Raw genomic sequence first — 18,348 nt, forward strand, 5'->3', positions numbered from 1 at the left:
AAATTTCAAGAACAGAAGAGCACAAAGGAAATACCTTAAGATCTCGCCTTTCCAGATGCAAAAGTTCAGCCCCTCTGATGTCATGACGGATGAAGATATCTTTGTACTCTCCCAAATTGAGCAGATCCAGCCAAGCAGCAACTTCCTCTGTGCCCCATTTCTGAACTACCAAAGTTAAGAGCAAAACCCCCTTAATTTCTACATGCTCAATGCATTACAAAGCAAGGGTTGGCCAAAGAAGATGCAAAACAGAGTGCAGCGGCAGTGCTAGCAAAAGAAAGGTTAAAGGTGTTGTTTCAACAAAACTGTAGTTCCACTTTTTCCCATGCAAGTTATACACTATCAACACAACGATCCGACTGTACAAAACCATTTGCTGCCGTGCACCCATGCTTAGCTTTAGTCCGGTTTCCTCATTAAAGCCACCCGACCTATACAATATGCATACAAAATGTATTTCACATCTTTAGGATCAATGGTGCAAGCTCTAAATAAGCTCTGATGATTTCCTTCAGACTCTGTATGAAAATGGCTATAGACTGAAATGAGCTACAAATGCTAATTACAATTTAAAATCTAATATGGGGTATTCAATTTTACACAAACTTTTCTGCTTAAGGTCTTGCTGATTTCAAGTGTAGTCTTGATTGATTCTCCTACTACTGAGAATAATGGCAATCAATGTGCTGTTAAATCCCAATTTAATGTCATTTAAAAATTCCATAGCACTGCTTTCTGAGATTAGTTGGATTATGTTATTTTTTGGTGTGTATCATTTGCTTATACATTTTATTCAACACTGATTAGCTTAATAAAAGCCTACTTATTTGCTATATTTGGTTTTTAAATGGCTTTCAATAGCTGCTTTATGAATATCAAAAATAAGGCTTTACATCACTTTTTAAAAGAGATAGTGCACTCAGAGGAATTTATAAACTTATTTGGTTATGAAAGGCAGCTACCATTGTACAAACAGATTTTGAAGGTGCTTTAGTACTAGCATACTTGTACATTTAAACTCTAAGGAAAAGTGAAAAAGGAAGGAAAGAAATAGCAGCAAAGAGGGGGCTTAATCTCTGCTTGAGAATGCAAGTATCACAGCATATTGTCATTGTTGAGGGGGTGAAACAGTGTCCTCAAAACAGGAGAAAGAGAATATATAACTTTAGGTGGAAAATATATTCGGCAGGTTAAGTGAGTAAATGAAAGTTTCTATGTTCCATTTATCAAAGTAATCTAAAAACTGTACTTATAAGAAGAAAAATTATACACTGATGCTTTGAATTGCTGTTGAGAAAGAACCATTTGAACAGAAATGCTGACATCCACTAAACAAAGTAGAAGCAAATTAGCAACCACTTCATTTTTTTGTGCTTCCTTACTAGAGATTCCCAGTGATATTCAGATGTGTTTTAGGTATGAGAGGATTCTTTTATGGCAAAATTCATAAAGCATGAAATTCCCTATTTTAATCATTTTAAAGCGTAGAATTCACTGACAGTATGTTCATCATATTGCGCAAGGCTCAACCACCGTCTAGCTCCAGAACATTTTCATGACCTCCATGATGTCACTCTAGTCAATTCTTTTTTCATAATGTTATATTTCCCCTTCCCATATGGACCACCTACCAGGCTGTGAACTTGTCTTCTGCTTCTGAACCTTTTCCTTTTTAAACTTTGGCACTATTCGAAATACGGTGCTTCTGCTGTTTCTTTTGGTGCAATCCATAGGAGGTTCCTGTTCAAATCGAGCAAGAAAGTAACTTTTTTGGGATATGAAAAGGAGAAACACCTACTCTGATAATAGGGATAACACAGGAATAAGTTATAAACACTAAACATTATAGAACAGTGATTAACTTCTTCAAAAAAAGTTCATAATGTACTACTGAAAATGTCCCAATTCCCCTAAAATGTCTTTGTTCACATAAATGCCTTTTCTCATTTGTTCAAGAACAGAACATTTGAAAATAGTATTCAAAATCCATTTTTCCCTAAATATCTCTTTTTCAAAGATGAGTTCAAATTCTCTAGTGATATGGTCTACATTTCTAGAGAAACAGGCTGAATTTTACATACCTCATTCTCATTTGGGTGTAAGATATAATAAAGCCAAGGAATCTCTGTCAATTTCTGTAATTCCACCTCCACAGAGTGTAAGGCATTGGATACCCGCTCTTCATGTGGCGATTCCAGCTGCTATTTACCAGAAACAAAACAAGCTGCTATTTACCAAAACAAAACAAGACTCAGTGGCCAGCCTCAAGTAGAATAAATCATTGTATTTTGACAGTGAACGGCCTCAATCCTTATTAAGCTAGTATTTTTTTAAATTAAGGAATATTAAGAGTAAATTCTCTTATATTGACTTCATTTTTAAAAATCTGAATAGATTTACTCTAATCATTACTTCCCAAAGATCATATGAGTAGCTAGTGTAACTTTAATAACTTCATAGAAGAAGTATTCTTTTGGTGTTTTTTTCTGTGTAAATGTCTTCTTTCCTATCTCCCTCCATGCTTTCCAACCATTTATCTACCAATTCTTCCTGGTGGCATAGGTGGGCAGTCTTACTATTCTACTTATTTGTGCCAAAAATCCTTCTGATTTAAATACGTCACCAGGCTGGGCATGATAGCTCACACCCATAATCCCAGCATTGGGAGGCCGATGCGGGTGGATCATTTGAGGTCAGGAGTTCAAAACCAACCTGGCCAACATGGTGAAACCCCGTCTCTACTAAAAATACAAAAATTAGCTGGGCATGGTATTGGGTCCCTGTAATCCCAGCTCCTTAGGAGGCTGAGGCAGGAGAATTGTTTGAGCCTGGGAAGTGATGATTGCAGTGTGCAGAGATAGTACCACTGCACTCCAGCCTGGGTGACAGAGCCAGAGACTCTGACTCAAAAAAAAAAAAAAAAAAAAAAAAAAAGTCACCACATGAACACATAATACTTTTTAAACTGGTTAAAAACTTATCATATAAAAAGAATTGCAGAAAAATCTCTTTGAAAATTTAAAGAATAAGCTTAAGGGAAAAAAACCATGAATCTTAGAAAAATTTATGATGAAAATCTGTTGTAAAAATTGGGGCAAAGCAAAAAGCTCAATGGCTTATCATCTGAAACTGGGTTTGGATATTTTAAGGAGAATTTAACTGCTCACCTATTATCTGCATTAACTCATTGAAAGTAGGTATTAAAATGCACTTACAAGTTCAATAAATGAACAAAGATTAACTAAACATTCCTCTGCACAGAACTGGAAGGCAGTAGATTGGATTCTACTCCTGGCCTTGTAATTAACTATGTAACCAAAAGAAGGTTAACTGACTTCAGAAGACTTTGTTTCTTCCTCTGGAAATAGCACAAGGTGATGATGATGATGATGATTTTTTGAGACACAGTCTTGTTCTGTTGGCCAGGCTAGAAGTGCAATGGCGCGATCTCAGCTCACTGTAACCTTAGCCTTCTGGGTTCAAGCAATTCTCGTGCCTCCGCCACTAAAGTAGCTGGGATTACAGGCGCACACCACCAGGCCCGGCTAATTTTTGTATTTTTAGTAGAGATGGGGTCATCATGTTGGCCAGGCTGGTCTCAAACTCCTGGCCTACAATGAGCCGCCTGCCTCAGCCTCCCAAAGTGCTGGAATTACAGGCGTGAGCCACGGAGCCTGGCCGACTAGATTATTTTTGAGGTCTCTGCTAGCTGATCAATATATTTATAAATTACTTTAAAATTATAGAGTTCTTATAAATATGTTTATAGAATTTTAGAACTAAAAGTTCAGAGATAATATTACTGTTATGATGAACTGTTTTGTGTGTTTGTTTCCCCTTGTTATTCACGGTATCTACCACTTCTAGTAGTGATTAAAAATATGGAGATTCTTGGCTGGGCGTGGTGGTTCATGCCTGTAATCCCAGCACTCTGGGAGGCTGAGACGGGTGGATCACTTGAAGACAGGAGTTTGAGACCAGCCTGGCCAATATGGTGAAATTCTGTCTCTATTGAAAAGAAAAAAATAAAAAGCCACGCATGGTAGTGCATGACTATAGTCCCAACTAATCGGCAGCTGAGGCAGGAGAATCACTTGGAAGCAGAAAGGCTGAGGTTGCAGTGAGCCGAGATTACACCATTGCGACAGAGTGTGTCCCTGTCTTAAAAAAAAAGGAGATTCTCTACCCTGTTGTGTTTAAAATTTATTAATTTTCTTTTAGTCTAAGAATATGTCTTATAAAACTTATAAAATGGTTATTACAAATTCGTTCTGGCACTAAAATATAGAGTAAATCTTAGTTGCTCTCAAATACAATCAACTCCTTATTGTGATATCACTATTGTCAAAGGTTTTGGTAAAATTCACCAGTGCACATTTTAAACCAAAATTCATATTTAACAATGGGAGAAAATTAAAAGTGGAGAAGGAAAGTCAGTCCATATTAACATAATACAAATAATAAATATTAGCAAGGTAGCACTCAGCAGGTACTTTTCATGTAGGGAAAATAAGTACAGAATAAGTTATGCTTTTAGTTGTAAGAAATGATCTTCACAGGTCACTGGATTTCCTATAGGACTAGCAGAAGATTCTGGTTAAAAACAGTAGTGCCAAAAAAAAGCCAAGAAGGGGTCCCATTGGTTTTATCAAAAGAGATAACCAATGTTTCTTCGTAAAAGGATTTCTTCACGGCCATAGTAGAGCCAGCCACCTCTTGTCCCAAGGAAGCTGTGTTTCAGTTTCCTTTGGAGGTAGGTAAGAGTGATGGCCTTCATGCAGTCTTTCAGCTTCTCTTCTAAGAGCAAAGGATGCCCCAAAGGTGGCACTTTTCTGGACCATAGGTGAAAACAGAAACCCTAAGCTCGGGCACTTAATAGCAAGGCTGTGGGACGCACCACCTATTCATTCACCCGCTGTGCCAGATACTGTGACTCTTAGTATCACTTTTATTTAGGTGTAGATTTGCCCAACCAAGAGAGAAAATTACTGTCAAAAGAAAATTTTAAGATCATCAACTACCAATTAAACAGAATTGTAAAAAGGAATAAAAAACAGCAAATGAATTAGGCCTCCCACACAGTGGTAACAGAATGTGGGAATGAGCCACAATCGAACTCTAAGTGGCGGGAAGAGCCAAGATGCTAGAACACTTGAAAATGGTGAGGTATTTGTAAAGAAAGGCTAACTAACAAGACATCAACAAGCTTCCAGCATTTATGCTTGAGATCCGTGGGCTGTGGTCAGATTCAGATTTGGCCTGAACTTGATTTCCAGGACCAATCTGGATTAAACAAGGCAGAGTTTTTGAAATTTAGTTCTTGAAACACTGTGTCTAGAAAATGTCCTCTTTTAAGCAAACCTGGAGGACCATACTAATCACATTCAAATGTTAATTCAGGGAACAAACTCCATGAGTTCCTCTACTTGTGTGCAATAGTAAGTACCTGAGGAATGTCTACGACACTTTATAAAGCTCACGTCTCTGGAAGCTGAATGGGACAGAGCAGGGCTGCCTAAAAACAGGATGGCATATATGAGGGGAAATCTCCACTCTTGTTAGCCTGAATCATGACTCCTAACTTCAGCCATTTATTTTCTTGAAGACAAAAGCCAGGTGAAGAGGCAGCTCTCAGGATGGAAGCCAGAAGGCTGCTTCTGCCTTAGAATCTGCCGAATGCCTGTTCCCCAAAGAAGGTAAGACCCAGACATTTAATTCATCACTCTTACGTTATCAATCATTCTTCTCCTTACCAAAGGAACCCTGCCAACTAGCAAAGATTCTGTTTCATTATACAGCGCCTTCACATTGATGGCTATTTCAGTGGCAGTGTCTCTTGTAAGACTCTAGAAAAGAAGAACATCAAAGACATGTGATCTGTTTTAAAATAGGATTTCATTACCAGTAAATACTTTAAATTTTATTCTTATAATTTAAATTCACAGCACACATTTTTTTAATCTACCAAAATTCTGTAATTGCAAAATTTCATACATTTGTTAGTATGACTATCTCATTATTATTATATTATAGAACCAAAAGAATGCACCAACTACAGTGAATACACTCAGGATCACATCTCCTACCTAATGAATATGTATATGCTAGTACCACCATATACATATTTCCATTAAAAAGTTCAGTCAAATAAAACTTTTCCTCTCAGTAGCACTAACCATATTGCTTTTTAGACTATAATCTTGAGAACAAGTACTTAGTTGTATATTAATTTAAGTAATTTCAATCAAATAATAATAAAAAAAGCTATCAGTTTTCTCTATACTATAGCATTGTACCATGTATCACATTTTAATAGAGTTATATTCTATCAATTCTATTATTAACTTCTACATTAAAAATTTTACAGAAGCATCAATTTCCAATTTAGCAAAACAAAACGAAGTAGCAATAATTTCAGTGCACAACTTCAGAAATGAATGAACATCTCTAAGAAATGCACATTGATGATATCTAGGCTTGCCCTTTAACAAGGCACAGGGCAGAAGGTCAGGTAAAAGGAGTAAGAAAGGACGATACAAGTTAAAAAAAGAGTAAAGGCAGATGGAAGGTGACAAGTGATTGAAAGTGAAACATAAAAAATGAGAGAATTTAAGAGCAGGAATGAAAAAAATAATAGGAAAAGGAAAATAAAGAAACAGTTGGCCACAATTTTACTGCAAGTTTGTAGAGACTCATACAGACAACATAACTTTCTTTCGCAGGGCAGGGCATATTTTACGAATGCAAATACATGTGTAACACCCAAAAGAATCTGTGGAATGAGAATTTACCATTAGATCCTCACCTCCGGGCACCTTGGGTTGGCTTTATTCAGGGCATGCGAGCAGGCATTCACAGCATGGGCCAGTTCTTGCTCCAAAAGACAGTGAATTGTGGCTGCGTCACAGATCCTAAAAGCAAAAACGAAACAAATGAATAAAGAACTTTTCTGAGTATTGCTCATTTTTTTTTTGAAGTAAAGAAGTGTTAGGATAAAACAAGTAAAAAATATATGAAGATCAGTAAGGAAGAACATTTTTAATGGCTGCTCAATTATGAATGACACAGGTAGATCTACAAATCCAGACCCCACTGCAACAAAAAATATGAAATAAAAAAATCTTTGTATAAAAAGTTAGGCTTAAAATCAGAGGGAGACACATTGAAGTGCTATTTTGAAGAATGAAATATAGCAATACTTCATTTTGCAGTATCCTTGGAAAGTGAGAGGAATCACAGATATAAAGACTAGAAACTTCTCTTTCATTCACTGAAACTGCAAATGCAACAGATTAGGGAAGAGCATTACCGTATTTGTCATGGATACACAAAGTGATCACAAGCAGTATGTAAGTTAATATTCATAGCCTTTAAATGTAGCTATGATTTATTATCTCCATATTATCGATGATGACATTGAGGCTCAGAGAGATGTGGTATGTATACAGAGCTAGTCAGTTGTAGAGCAGGATCGGAATCTATTTCTATCTAACTCTAAGCCTGTTGTGCCATACTCCACTGGTATCCGAACCTCTAAGAATAGTCCTGAAAAGACCAAATTCTGGAAGGCACTAAGGCCAAGGACAAGAAAGGAGAAAAAGTTCCTCCAATTGCTAGAAAATGTTGTAAGCCTCGCAGATGAGCAAGAAGGCAGGGCTGTTCAAATGTTTTTTTGCTTCTGACAGCTTCATAGAGAAATATTTTCTATCTGGAAAGGGTAGAACAAGAAAAGGGACCGAAGCCCTATATAACTGAACCAAGAGTAAAGAAAAATAATTTAATTCTTAAGGATTATACAACGGATATCTAAGGTACAAAGAGGCTTACAAATGTCACCTCAGCACTACTATCAGCAACACTGAGAAATCATGAAGAATGGGCTATTTTTCAGAACAGAGATGGATAAAGGTTATTCCAATTTTCAGAGAAAAGGAAAGACATAAATCAACTTCAGATCAACATTTCTAATTGCCTACTGAATCTCCTAGGTATTTTTAATGTAATTTAAATTCTAAAGTCCAACACGGAACCCATCATTTTCCTTCTAACACTTACTCCTCTTCCTGAACCCTATGGCTCCATCAAAGGCACCCCACAATCATCCAGCCACTCATTAGAACATTAAGGTCAGCCTGTCTCCTAATTCATGCCCATTTACCAAATTGAAATCCTAAACTGTCTTAATCTCACTTGTCCTTTCTATCTCTACTGCTTTAGTCTATCATTTTTTATAGGGACAACTTCTACAGCATCCTCAGTGTTCACCTTGCCCCAGCTTTGCTGTCTTCCCAAAAAACCCCTCCACACTACTTCTAGAACAGCCCAGTAAAGATTTGGCTCCTCCTCACCTCTTCATCTACATTCCACACACTCTTGCATACACTATGCCAACCTTTCAGTCACCCCAAACTCTCTGAGATTTCCTGAAAGTAGCATGCACTCACACTCCTCTGGGCCTCTTCCTAGGCTGGTTCCCATGCTTAAATTGCTCCTTTTCTTACTCTTCCCTCAAGACTGGGTTGAAAGGTCACTTCTTCCAGGCAGCCCTCCTTCACTACCTCTGACTTCCTCTGTGTATCTAGAGAGTCTACTGTGTGCCTCATGTCAATACTTTGGCCACATTTCTCCTTCCTACTAATCTGTGAGCCAATTAAGTAGTGCTGTCAAATAATCATCTTGTATCCCCAGCCTAAAACAGTGCTTGGCCCACAGAAGAGGCTCAAAAATTGAATATGTTTGCATAGTCAATGAATAAATTCTGAAAATAGACAAGTAAGCCTGATTTCTTTCTTTCTTTTTTTTTTTTTTTTTTGAGACGGAGTCTTGCTCTGTCGCCCAGGTTGGAGTGCAGTGGCCAGATCTCAGCTCACTGCAAGCTCCGCCTCCCGGGTTCACGCCATTCTCCTGCCTCAGCCTCCCAAGTAGCTGGAACTACAGGCACCCGCCACCTCGCCCGGCTAGTTTTTTGTATTTTTTAGTAGAGACGGGGTTTCACCGTGTTAGCCAGGATGGTCTCGATCTCCTGACCTCGTGATCCACCCGTCTCGGCCTCCCAAAGTGCTGGGATTACAGGCTTGAGCCACCGCGCCCGGCCAAGTAAGCCTGATTTCATCTGCAAAATTTAAAAACAGATGGGGAGCCAAACTATGTTGACCAGAAGCAAGACTAGTCAACCTTTGCTTCCTTTTTACGGTAAGATTATTTGGATGGTTCACAGGATTAGAACATGGAAGTATATTTTGGTTTCAAAAAAACACTGTAAATTAGAGGCCACAGAAGTTGTCTGTAGGATCTAAAAGAGATGTATTTACTCTAAAACTAACAACCCTATGGATAAGAAGCTGAGATGTACAATAATGCAGCTGTGTGGGTATAGCTGAGTAAATATTCATTTTCTCTTCCCTTTCTTCTGAGTTACCCAACATTTTGCAGTTATAAGACTTGATTCTAATTCTGATTGTTGGTCTAGCAGTAGGGGATGTATGCCTTTTCTCTTCTGTCTCTAACATCTCATACATTCTAGCTATCTAATAAATATTAGAAGAGTAGAGTAAGGAATGGGAGGGGAGCAGATGGCAAATAGTAGAGAGGAGGAAAGATGTGAGTTAGCCCCTGAAACCATTGAACTTTGCTTTCCTTCTTTTCTTTTTCAACCTTTTTATCAGTGACCAGATGAAGATGTGGGAAGAATCTAAAGTTACTGTGTATAGAGCACTCAATATGCCAGACATGATGTGTGATGTCATTTGGCTGTGTCCCCACCCAAATCTCATCTTGCATTGTAGCTCCCATAATCCCTACATGTCGTGGGAGAGACCAGTGGGAGGTAACTGAATTATGGGGGTGAGTTTTTTCTGTACTGTTCTCGTGATAGTGACTAAGTCTCACACGATCTGATGGCTCTATAAAGGGCAGTTCCCTTGCACACACTCTCTTGCCTGCTGCCATGTAAGACGTGCCTTTGCTTCTCCTTTGCCTGCTGCCATGATTATGAGGCCTCCCCAGACATGTGGAACTGTGAGTCTACTACACCTCTTTTTATTTTTTCTTTTTTTGGAGATGGAGTCTCACTCTGTCATCCAGGCTGCAGTGCAGCGGCATGATCTTGGCTCACTGCAACTTCCACCACTCAGGTTCAAGTGATCCTCCTGCCTCAGCCTCCCAAGAAGCTGGGACTATAGGTGCCCACCACCACAGCCAGCAAATTTTTGTATTTTTAGTAGAGACAGGGTTTCACCATGTTGGCTAGGCTGGCCTCGAACTTCTGACCTCAAGTGATCCACCTGCCTTAGCCTCTCAAAGTATTGGGATTATAGGAGTGAGCCACTGTGCCTGGCTTTAAACCTGTTTTTCTTTATAAATTACCCAGTCTCAGGTATTTCTTCATAGCCATATGAAGATGGACTAATACAATGTGCTTATAGCACTCACCCCTAGAGTCTCATTTAATCCTCACACACCCTTGTGAAACAGCTCTTATTAATCCCATTTGGTAGATAAGACTCAAGTGAAGAGGAAGTAAGACACAGGCCTATGGTCCCTCCTCCCCTCTGAAGTTTTCCCTGGTCATAGTGATTTTTATTTGTTTAATACTCATAGGACTTGTGTTTTATCTCCTTTCTGTCTATTGAAATTAATTTATGTGTGGTCTCAAAATCTCTCTAATATCTTGTCTGAAACTGCTTTTTGAAGTCTGTTTATTCTTTTTGCTCCTGATTCTCCTCTGGAACAGGATTAATATTTAGACTTCCCTCTCCATTCCATAAACATTTAATTAGTAATTAGAAGGCAACATGTAAGTGGGCAGTATAGTGTAAAGACTGTATATAAAATGGAGAAATAAGCAATAATGTAAAGAGTGGTATGCGAAGAAGAGTAATTGCATCTCTTTTTGATACCACCACTAAAACAATGTGTTAAGATTAAAAAAACAAAAATTGGCTGAGACCAGAGTTCCCGCAGCCTGAAAAGCCAGCAGAGCCCCCTACCTAGTAATGAGCTCCTCTGCAGCCTGGGAGCACAGCTGCATCTGCGACACCTCTTCCGTTGCTAAGTCAATGGCGTGATGGATGTACAAATGGGTTCGGAGAACTGGTTTACCAGAATCACACTTCTGCTTATCTTCCCAAGATTTCAGAGTGCTCTCAAAGGCCTATTTAAAATCAATATTGTAATGAGTTGTTAGTTTTGAACTCAGAGGTCCAAGTAAATGTGTACTTTAATAAAACTACAATTGCTTTTTCTCTAATGACTCCTCAAATAAATCACAAGTATAAAAAAGACATTTCAAACTTTTCCAATGTAATGCAACACATGAAAAGTAGTGCAGTCAATGATCATGAATACATCATTTAAAAGTTAAAGAAGAGATTAGGTCAAGGTGGGATGATCACTTCAGGCCTGGAGTTGGAGACCAGCCTGGGCAACATACTGAGACCTCATCTCTACAAAAAAGAATTAAAAAAAAAAATTAGCTGGGCTGAGGTAGAAGGATTGCTTGAGCCCAGGAGTTTAAGGTTGTGGTGAGCTATGATCGTACCACTGGACTTCAGCATGTGCAATGAAGCAGGACTGTTTCAAAACAAAAGCAAAAAAACAAAAACAAACAAAAAAAAGATTTCATGCTTCAATCTTTACTATTGCTTCAATTTATTCTTTAATCTTTACTATTTTATATATACTCGATGGGGCAAATATTAGCAGTCTTCTTTGATAAAGATTGACCTTAATTAAAAACACACATTCTGCAAAAAAGAAAATAATAGAGACAGTAAAAAAAAAAAAAAAAAAAAAAAAAAAATCGATGATTGCCCAGAGTAAGGGTAAGGGAGGGAGGGATGAATAGGTAGACCACAAGGAATTTTTAGGGCAGTGAAATAATTTTGTATGATACTGCAATGGTGAATACAAGTGATTATATCTTTGTCCAAACCCACAGATGTACAACTCAAAGAGTGATGGAAACTATGGACTTTAGTTAATAATAACCAATTGGTATTGACTCAGCAGTTGTAACAGATGTGCCACACTAACGCAAGATGTTAATAGGGGAGTTTACATGTATAGGGAAGAAGGGGGAGGAGGAAGTATATAGGAACATAATTCGAATTCTCTTTACTTTCTGCCCAATGTTTCTGTAAATCTAAAATGGCTCTAAAAAATAAACTCCTAATGAAATAAATAAATAAATATTTGTTCATATTTCAAACCACCAAGACTTAAATGTCAGATTTAACAGACAATTGAAATGTTTTAGTTTTCTATTTTTTCGTAACAATTTCAGAGTCTTTAAAAACCTGACATTATTCTAGAAGAATGTTTTTGTTACATACTCGGTCCCTTGTTAGCATTTGTGCTCTGTTTTTGTGCACAATTTTGATAATCCCTGGAGGCTGAACCCATGCTTCACCATCCACTTGCACTGGGACTCCTTCATCACCAAATATAGTGATTTTTACTGTACGGCACTGAAATAAAACAAATTATTTTAGAGTACGAATCATTCGGAGAAAATGACACTAAATCTATATGCAGGCTTGAGTATTAGACTATTCTACAGAATAGAATATTATGCTTTATCACTTATAAATGACATGGTAAAAACTGATATGACAACGAAGTCTGAATATTATAGATGAATATCCAGTGTAGGAGTCATTTAGAATAGATTCCCTCAACCCTCCTTAGCCCAAGAAGTGCAGTCAGGTTTGATGAGAGAAACCAACCTGGGCTATTCGATGATGCTGCAGTTTAATGACCCTTGAAACTGCCATTTGCATGCTATCAAATATTGCTACAACTTCCAGGATCTTGTCATCAAATGACGGTGCAGCAAATATCTGAAAGGAAAAACTACATTGCACTTCTACTGAATGTTTAGGGGAAGAGCACATCAAGCAATGTAAACTGCTATATATATATACACACACACACACACACACACACATACACACACACATATATATTTATTTTAGTAATTCTAATATATTTAATAATTCATTTAAGTAAATATTATTAGGAAATAATCCAATAAAAAAAATCCCCCAAGATGACTTACAATAAACATAACTTTAAAAAGGGTTTTCAAACATACATGGATATACTACTCATACCTCTCATTAAGCTACTCTTTAGACCAGTTAACTAATATATTTCTAAATGATTCATCTTGGAATAAAACATGTTAAATACATGTTCATACGTAATTCAAATGTGTTAATAAGATGATACATGTAAGTTTTGGAAATCTAAAAAAAACTAGACAGTTGATACAGTTTCATAGAAAAGGTGATATAGTTTCATAAGGTTAAAGTTAATGAAGATGCAAATTATGATCCAGTTCACTTGATATGTTCTAAGGGAAATCTTTCAAGGTTTTACAAGCAATATACATATGTGCTTTATATTTTAATACAAAACTTTTGAGGGAACTTGAGAGTATGCAAATAGAAACCTCAGAGGGTAATAATTATGTAGACTTATTTTGTCTTTACATTAGATGCATTTTCACAAAATTAATTTACTCTAAAATTTTATATGTAGGCTGTATTACCTTATCATTTTTACTCTCTCTTTTACCATATCATAAATAATATGCATCTGAAACAATTTTCAGTATGAAGTAGTAAGCTAATTAAAACTTTCACTGAAAATATCAGGACACAAAATTGCTAACATTGATGATTTCTTGTAATTTTTTTATTCTACTGCCTGAATTTAAACCCTGTCTCTGCTAGTACTAACTGGAAACTTTGCCTTAGATTCTTCAGTGGTAAAAATCAAATAAGCAATGTGGATATTAAATAATGAATGTGAAGCTCTTAGAACGTTGTCGGACTACCTAGTAGGTGTTCAAGGAATGTTGGCTTTATTTATCTTAATCTCACTGATTTCTCCTCACAGTATTTCTTCAAAATACTGAATAGTGACAAGCAGACAAAAGATGTTTTTATACTCAAATAGGACTGGAATATATTTATGTTATGAAAATTACAAATACTTTGCAATTGATCTTATACTTTAATCCCTACCTGTCCATTTAAGATCTTTGAGAAAAACAGATCAGTAGGAACCATTATATCGTTGTATCATAAACTGAAAATCCATGGATGTGACTCTTCAAATAAAGACTGTGATAACACTTCTCATTTTTACTGATATATATATACTTTAATAATTGTGCCCTCTCTTTCATTCTTTTCACAACAATTAGATTTGTAAGGTTATGTTTTCTTCTTTTTTTAATATAGAAAAGTATGAAAAGAAAAACAAAAATAGCCCTAAACCCGATCGGCCAAATGAGTCCTCTTGCTATTTCTGAAAATAAAAAAATATATACACACACAAGTTTAGAAAATTAAAAGTACTGAGGCTGGATGCAGTGGCTCATCCCTGTAATCCTAGCACTTTGGGAGGCCGAGGTGGGTGGATCACCTGAGGTCAGGAGTTCGAGACCACCCTGGCTAACACAGTGAAACTAAATGCAAAAATTAGCCAGGTGTAGTGGTGCATGCCTATAGTCCCAGCTGCCCAGGAGGCTGAGGTTGCAGTGACCCGAGATTGTGCCACTGCACTCCAGCCTGAGTGACAGAGTGAGAGTATGTCTCAAAAAAAAAAAAAAAAAAGAAAATTAAAAGTACCAAAAGGTATTGTTGTAGACAGAATAATGCCCCCCTCTCTGCCCCCTAAAATGTCCATGTCCTAATTCCCCAAACCCGTGAATCTGTTATCTTACATAGCAAAAGGAACTTTGCAGCCTTGAGATGGGGATGATCCTGGGTGATCTAGGCGGGCCCAATGTAATCACAGTGGTCATTAAAAGTGGAAGAGGGAGCAGCAGAGATCAGAGAGATGCCATGTGAGAAGGATTCAACCTGCCTTTGCTGGCTTTGAAGATGGAGGGGAATGTAGGCAGCCTCTAGGTGCTCCAAAGACAGGGAAATAGAGTCTCCCCTAGAGCCTCCGGAAGGCAACAGCCCAGCTGACACCTTGATTTTAGCCCAGTAAGACTGTGCCAGTCTCCCATCATATACAACCATAAGATGATAAATGTGTGTGAGGTGGCTAAATTTGTGTTAACTTGTTACAGCAGCGATAGAAAACAGATGCAGGTATAAAATTAAAAAGTAAAATCTTCCCTTCCTAATTTCATAAATCTACTTTCCAAAAGCAGATCATTTAATGGTCTTCCAGAAAATGGTGACATCCATCCCAAGACACGGATATCTGTATCTTCAACATGAGAAAAGTTAGAGGACATCCACAAGAGACTGTTACAATAAAATCCTAAATAAATCTATGCCATGCCTCACTTTCCCAATGCAAAATACTTAACATGAAATTAAATTACTATTCAATAGCACATTTAAAAAAGCCAATTATTCCAGTGATATAATTATTTTTGAGGAAACCAACTATTGATTCCCATTACTTACATCATCCTCTTTAGTTCCACCCCAAAAGTTAGTGCCTCCAGCATAGCTGGGAATGTTCAACACGGCTATGCCTTGCAAGCTGGGAAGAGGAATATACTGCCCATCACACTGTAAGGTAAACAACAAAAAAGTAGAGATTTGAAGAGGAATATACTGCCCATCACACTGTAAGGTAAACAACAAAAAAGTAGAGAGTTGAAGAGGAATATACTGCCCATCACACTGTAAGGTAAACAACAAAAAAGGAGAGATTTGAAGAGGAATATACTGCCCATCACACTGCAAGGTAAACAACAAAAAAGTAGAGATTTGAAGAGGAATATACTGCCCATCACACTGCAAGGTAAACAACAAAAAAGTAGAGATTTGAAGAGGAATATACTGCCCATCACACTGTAAGGTAAACAAAAAAAAAGTAGAGATTTGAAGAGGAATATACTGCCCATCACACTGTAAGGTAAACAACAAAAAAGTAGAGATTTGAAGAGGAATATACTGCCCATCACACTGTAAGGTAAACAACAAAAAAGTAGAGATTTGAAGAGGAATATACTGCCCATCACACTGTAAGGTAAACAAAAAAAAAAAGTAGAGATTTGATAAAAAGAGCAGAACCACTAGTTTGGAAGATACTAAAACACTAAAGATGAAGGACAATGGAGCACAGTGTGTTGGTAATGTCTGCTCTCTACACGTTACCAAATCATTTATCTTATTTTTTAATTTAAAAAAATTTGAAGTATAAATAACTATAGCAGAAGTTATTACAAAAAACTGATTTTTAAAAAAATGTTTTACCTCTTTCCTCCAAAACCAGGCAGTCTTTTTCTCAAGTCATTTTCAGGCCTCTTATATACTTTCACCTGCATTGTGGTCCTCTGTGTACTTACTTTAAGCACCGTTTTGAAAGCAGGCTGGGTAAGAGCAAGTTGATCCTAACCATCTCACTTGGCCCTTCTCACAGTCCCTCATACATTGCTGGGGCTCTACAACCATCTGGGGACTGGTGAAACTCAAAGCTGAGTACTTCAAGTAGTCAGAACCAAAGTCAAGCAAAAATATATGCATCTCGGAAAGCTCCTTGCAGTCCTTACTTTCTCATTAATCACTTAAATGAAAAGTAAATTACCATGTAAATGATAAACAAGGATATGGCTGGTGAAGGGATGTGAACACATTCTTACTGAGTAGAAGCAGAACTGTTACCTTCTCTCATAAACGTTGTTTCTTAAATTAATTTCAATTAATGCTGTTTATTCTATTAACTCTTAAATAAAGCCTAGTTGGCTATTAAGACAATCAGTTATGAAACTAATTTTTTAAACATTACTCAAGAAAATGATCATAATTATGTTACATACATTTTATGAGGATCATACTTATTATTTTAATTAACACTTAAACCAAACCACTTGACATTTTTCTAAGTGAACATTTAAATCCAGTGGAAATGTTTAAGCCTTCATTTTAAAAGAGAAGAGCTTGTAGATGTCACACCTACAATGGATGCTATATTTTCATTAAATACTTCTTATATTAAAAATAATTAACATAGCTTCTTAAAAATTACATTTTAACGCCCAGTAAAAATGATTTCCCAACAGAAAGAAATTAACTGTATTTCTGAGACTGTGAGAGAATAATTTGTTCTAGGGTAGAAACCAAGGTGAGGGGAAGAATTTCTGTAATGGGACATCTCATTAAAAAGAGCATTAAGTCCCACTGGTCTGGGATGCTTTGGGTTTAGGGAAGATGGAAGGAAAAGGTCTCAATGTCAAGAGTACCAATATTTTCTTTAATGTCTATTCAGTAGTGAGGTTCTGATTCCCCACGTAAACTGGTGAAAATCCAGGGCAGAGACCAGCAAACATCTGGAAATTGTAACAGCTGGTCCAAGATGACCTCGTAAGAGACTTCTCTGCTCTGTGAATCTGAGGATGGGGAAGAATAAGAGTGTAATGGGGGCATATAGGAGGTTAATCTCATCCCAAAGTACTGCAAAAAAACGTTCACCATCAGAATCACACAGAACACAAATTGTGTTTGATAATTCAGCCAAAGTCAGTTCTTGGGAAGACCTCAGGGTTACTGGCTTATTGGAATGGTGCAATGGATGAAGGCCAGGATTGGCTGATTTACCTTCACGGGCATTTTTCACAATTCCTTTTTTTCTTTTTCATGAAAACACAGTGTTGACCATTAGCAGGTTTAGCTTTTCACATTCAAAGCTCCATGCACCTGCGGGTGTGTCTGGCACATAATTGGTGCTCAATGTATATTTGTTCAATGAATAAATATGAAATACTTAACAGAATAATAAACTTTTTCTCAACTCAATACATTAAACAGATATCTTTTTGTGCTTTAGAAAAAGCTGCTTTAAATCATGACTAACAAAGAAAATGGGGAAAAATACTATCTGTAAATATAAAAGAAATATTTTAAAAAGATTTTCCAAATGGATGCACTTTATTTGCAATCATGGTATGGACAACAATGAACATTTTCAGAAGGAAGTACCAACTGTAGTGCTGAACTGAACATACATATATTAAGCAACACACCTAAATCTAACTGATTAATGTCCATTTCATAGAGTCTCATAGGAAAAATATGAGGAATACAGATTCAACAAATTAACAAATTCACATGATTCAAAAGTTTCTTAAATCCAGGAAAAACTTCAGGAGTGTTAAACTTTTAAAACATATTTCCAAGAGCCCCAAATATCCTTTATTTTTATTTATTCCTTTTGAGAGATGGGGTCTTGCTTACTGCAGTCATGAACTCCTGGGCTCAAACAATCCTCCTGCCTTAGGCTTCCAAGTAGCTGGGATTACAGGTGCACACCACCAGAGCTGGCCCCCTAGCCATCCCATGTTTCTATTTGTGGTTCATGATGTTGCAAAATGCT

General features: G+C 37.1%; 1 protein-coding gene across 5 annotated transcripts in view; it reads right to left on the reverse strand.

Moving 5' to 3' along the window:
• DGKH (diacylglycerol kinase eta) overlaps positions 1–18,348 on the reverse strand; it is a 203,237-nt gene that overhangs the window by 8,712 nt on the left and 176,177 nt on the right. For 2 of the 5 annotated variants that reach the window (XM_030922231.1, XM_030922228.1), the window contains exons 22-30: positions 15,435–15,542; positions 12,726–12,839; positions 12,333–12,467; positions 10,989–11,152; positions 6,806–6,911; positions 5,754–5,846; positions 2,082–2,201; positions 1,632–1,740; positions 35–165 (exon numbers count right to left, since the gene is read on the reverse strand). In XM_030922231.1, the coding sequence (XP_030778091.1) occupies positions 35–165; positions 1,632–1,740; positions 2,082–2,201; positions 5,754–5,846; positions 6,806–6,911; positions 10,989–11,152; positions 12,333–12,467; positions 12,726–12,839; positions 15,435–15,542 (1,080 nt within the window). Of the gene's footprint in view, positions 1–34; positions 166–1,631; positions 1,741–2,081; positions 2,202–5,753; positions 5,847–6,791; positions 6,912–10,988; positions 11,153–12,332; positions 12,468–12,725; positions 12,840–15,434; positions 15,543–18,348 lie in introns of those variants that run through there. The other 3 variants (XM_030922229.1, XM_030922232.1, XM_030922230.1) reach the window with 2 other exon arrangements.

Source organism: Rhinopithecus roxellana, chromosome 18 (genome assembly GCF_007565055.1).
Source record: "Rhinopithecus roxellana isolate Shanxi Qingling chromosome 18, ASM756505v1, whole genome shotgun sequence".
NCBI lineage: Eukaryota > Metazoa > Chordata > Mammalia > Primates > Cercopithecidae > Rhinopithecus > Rhinopithecus roxellana.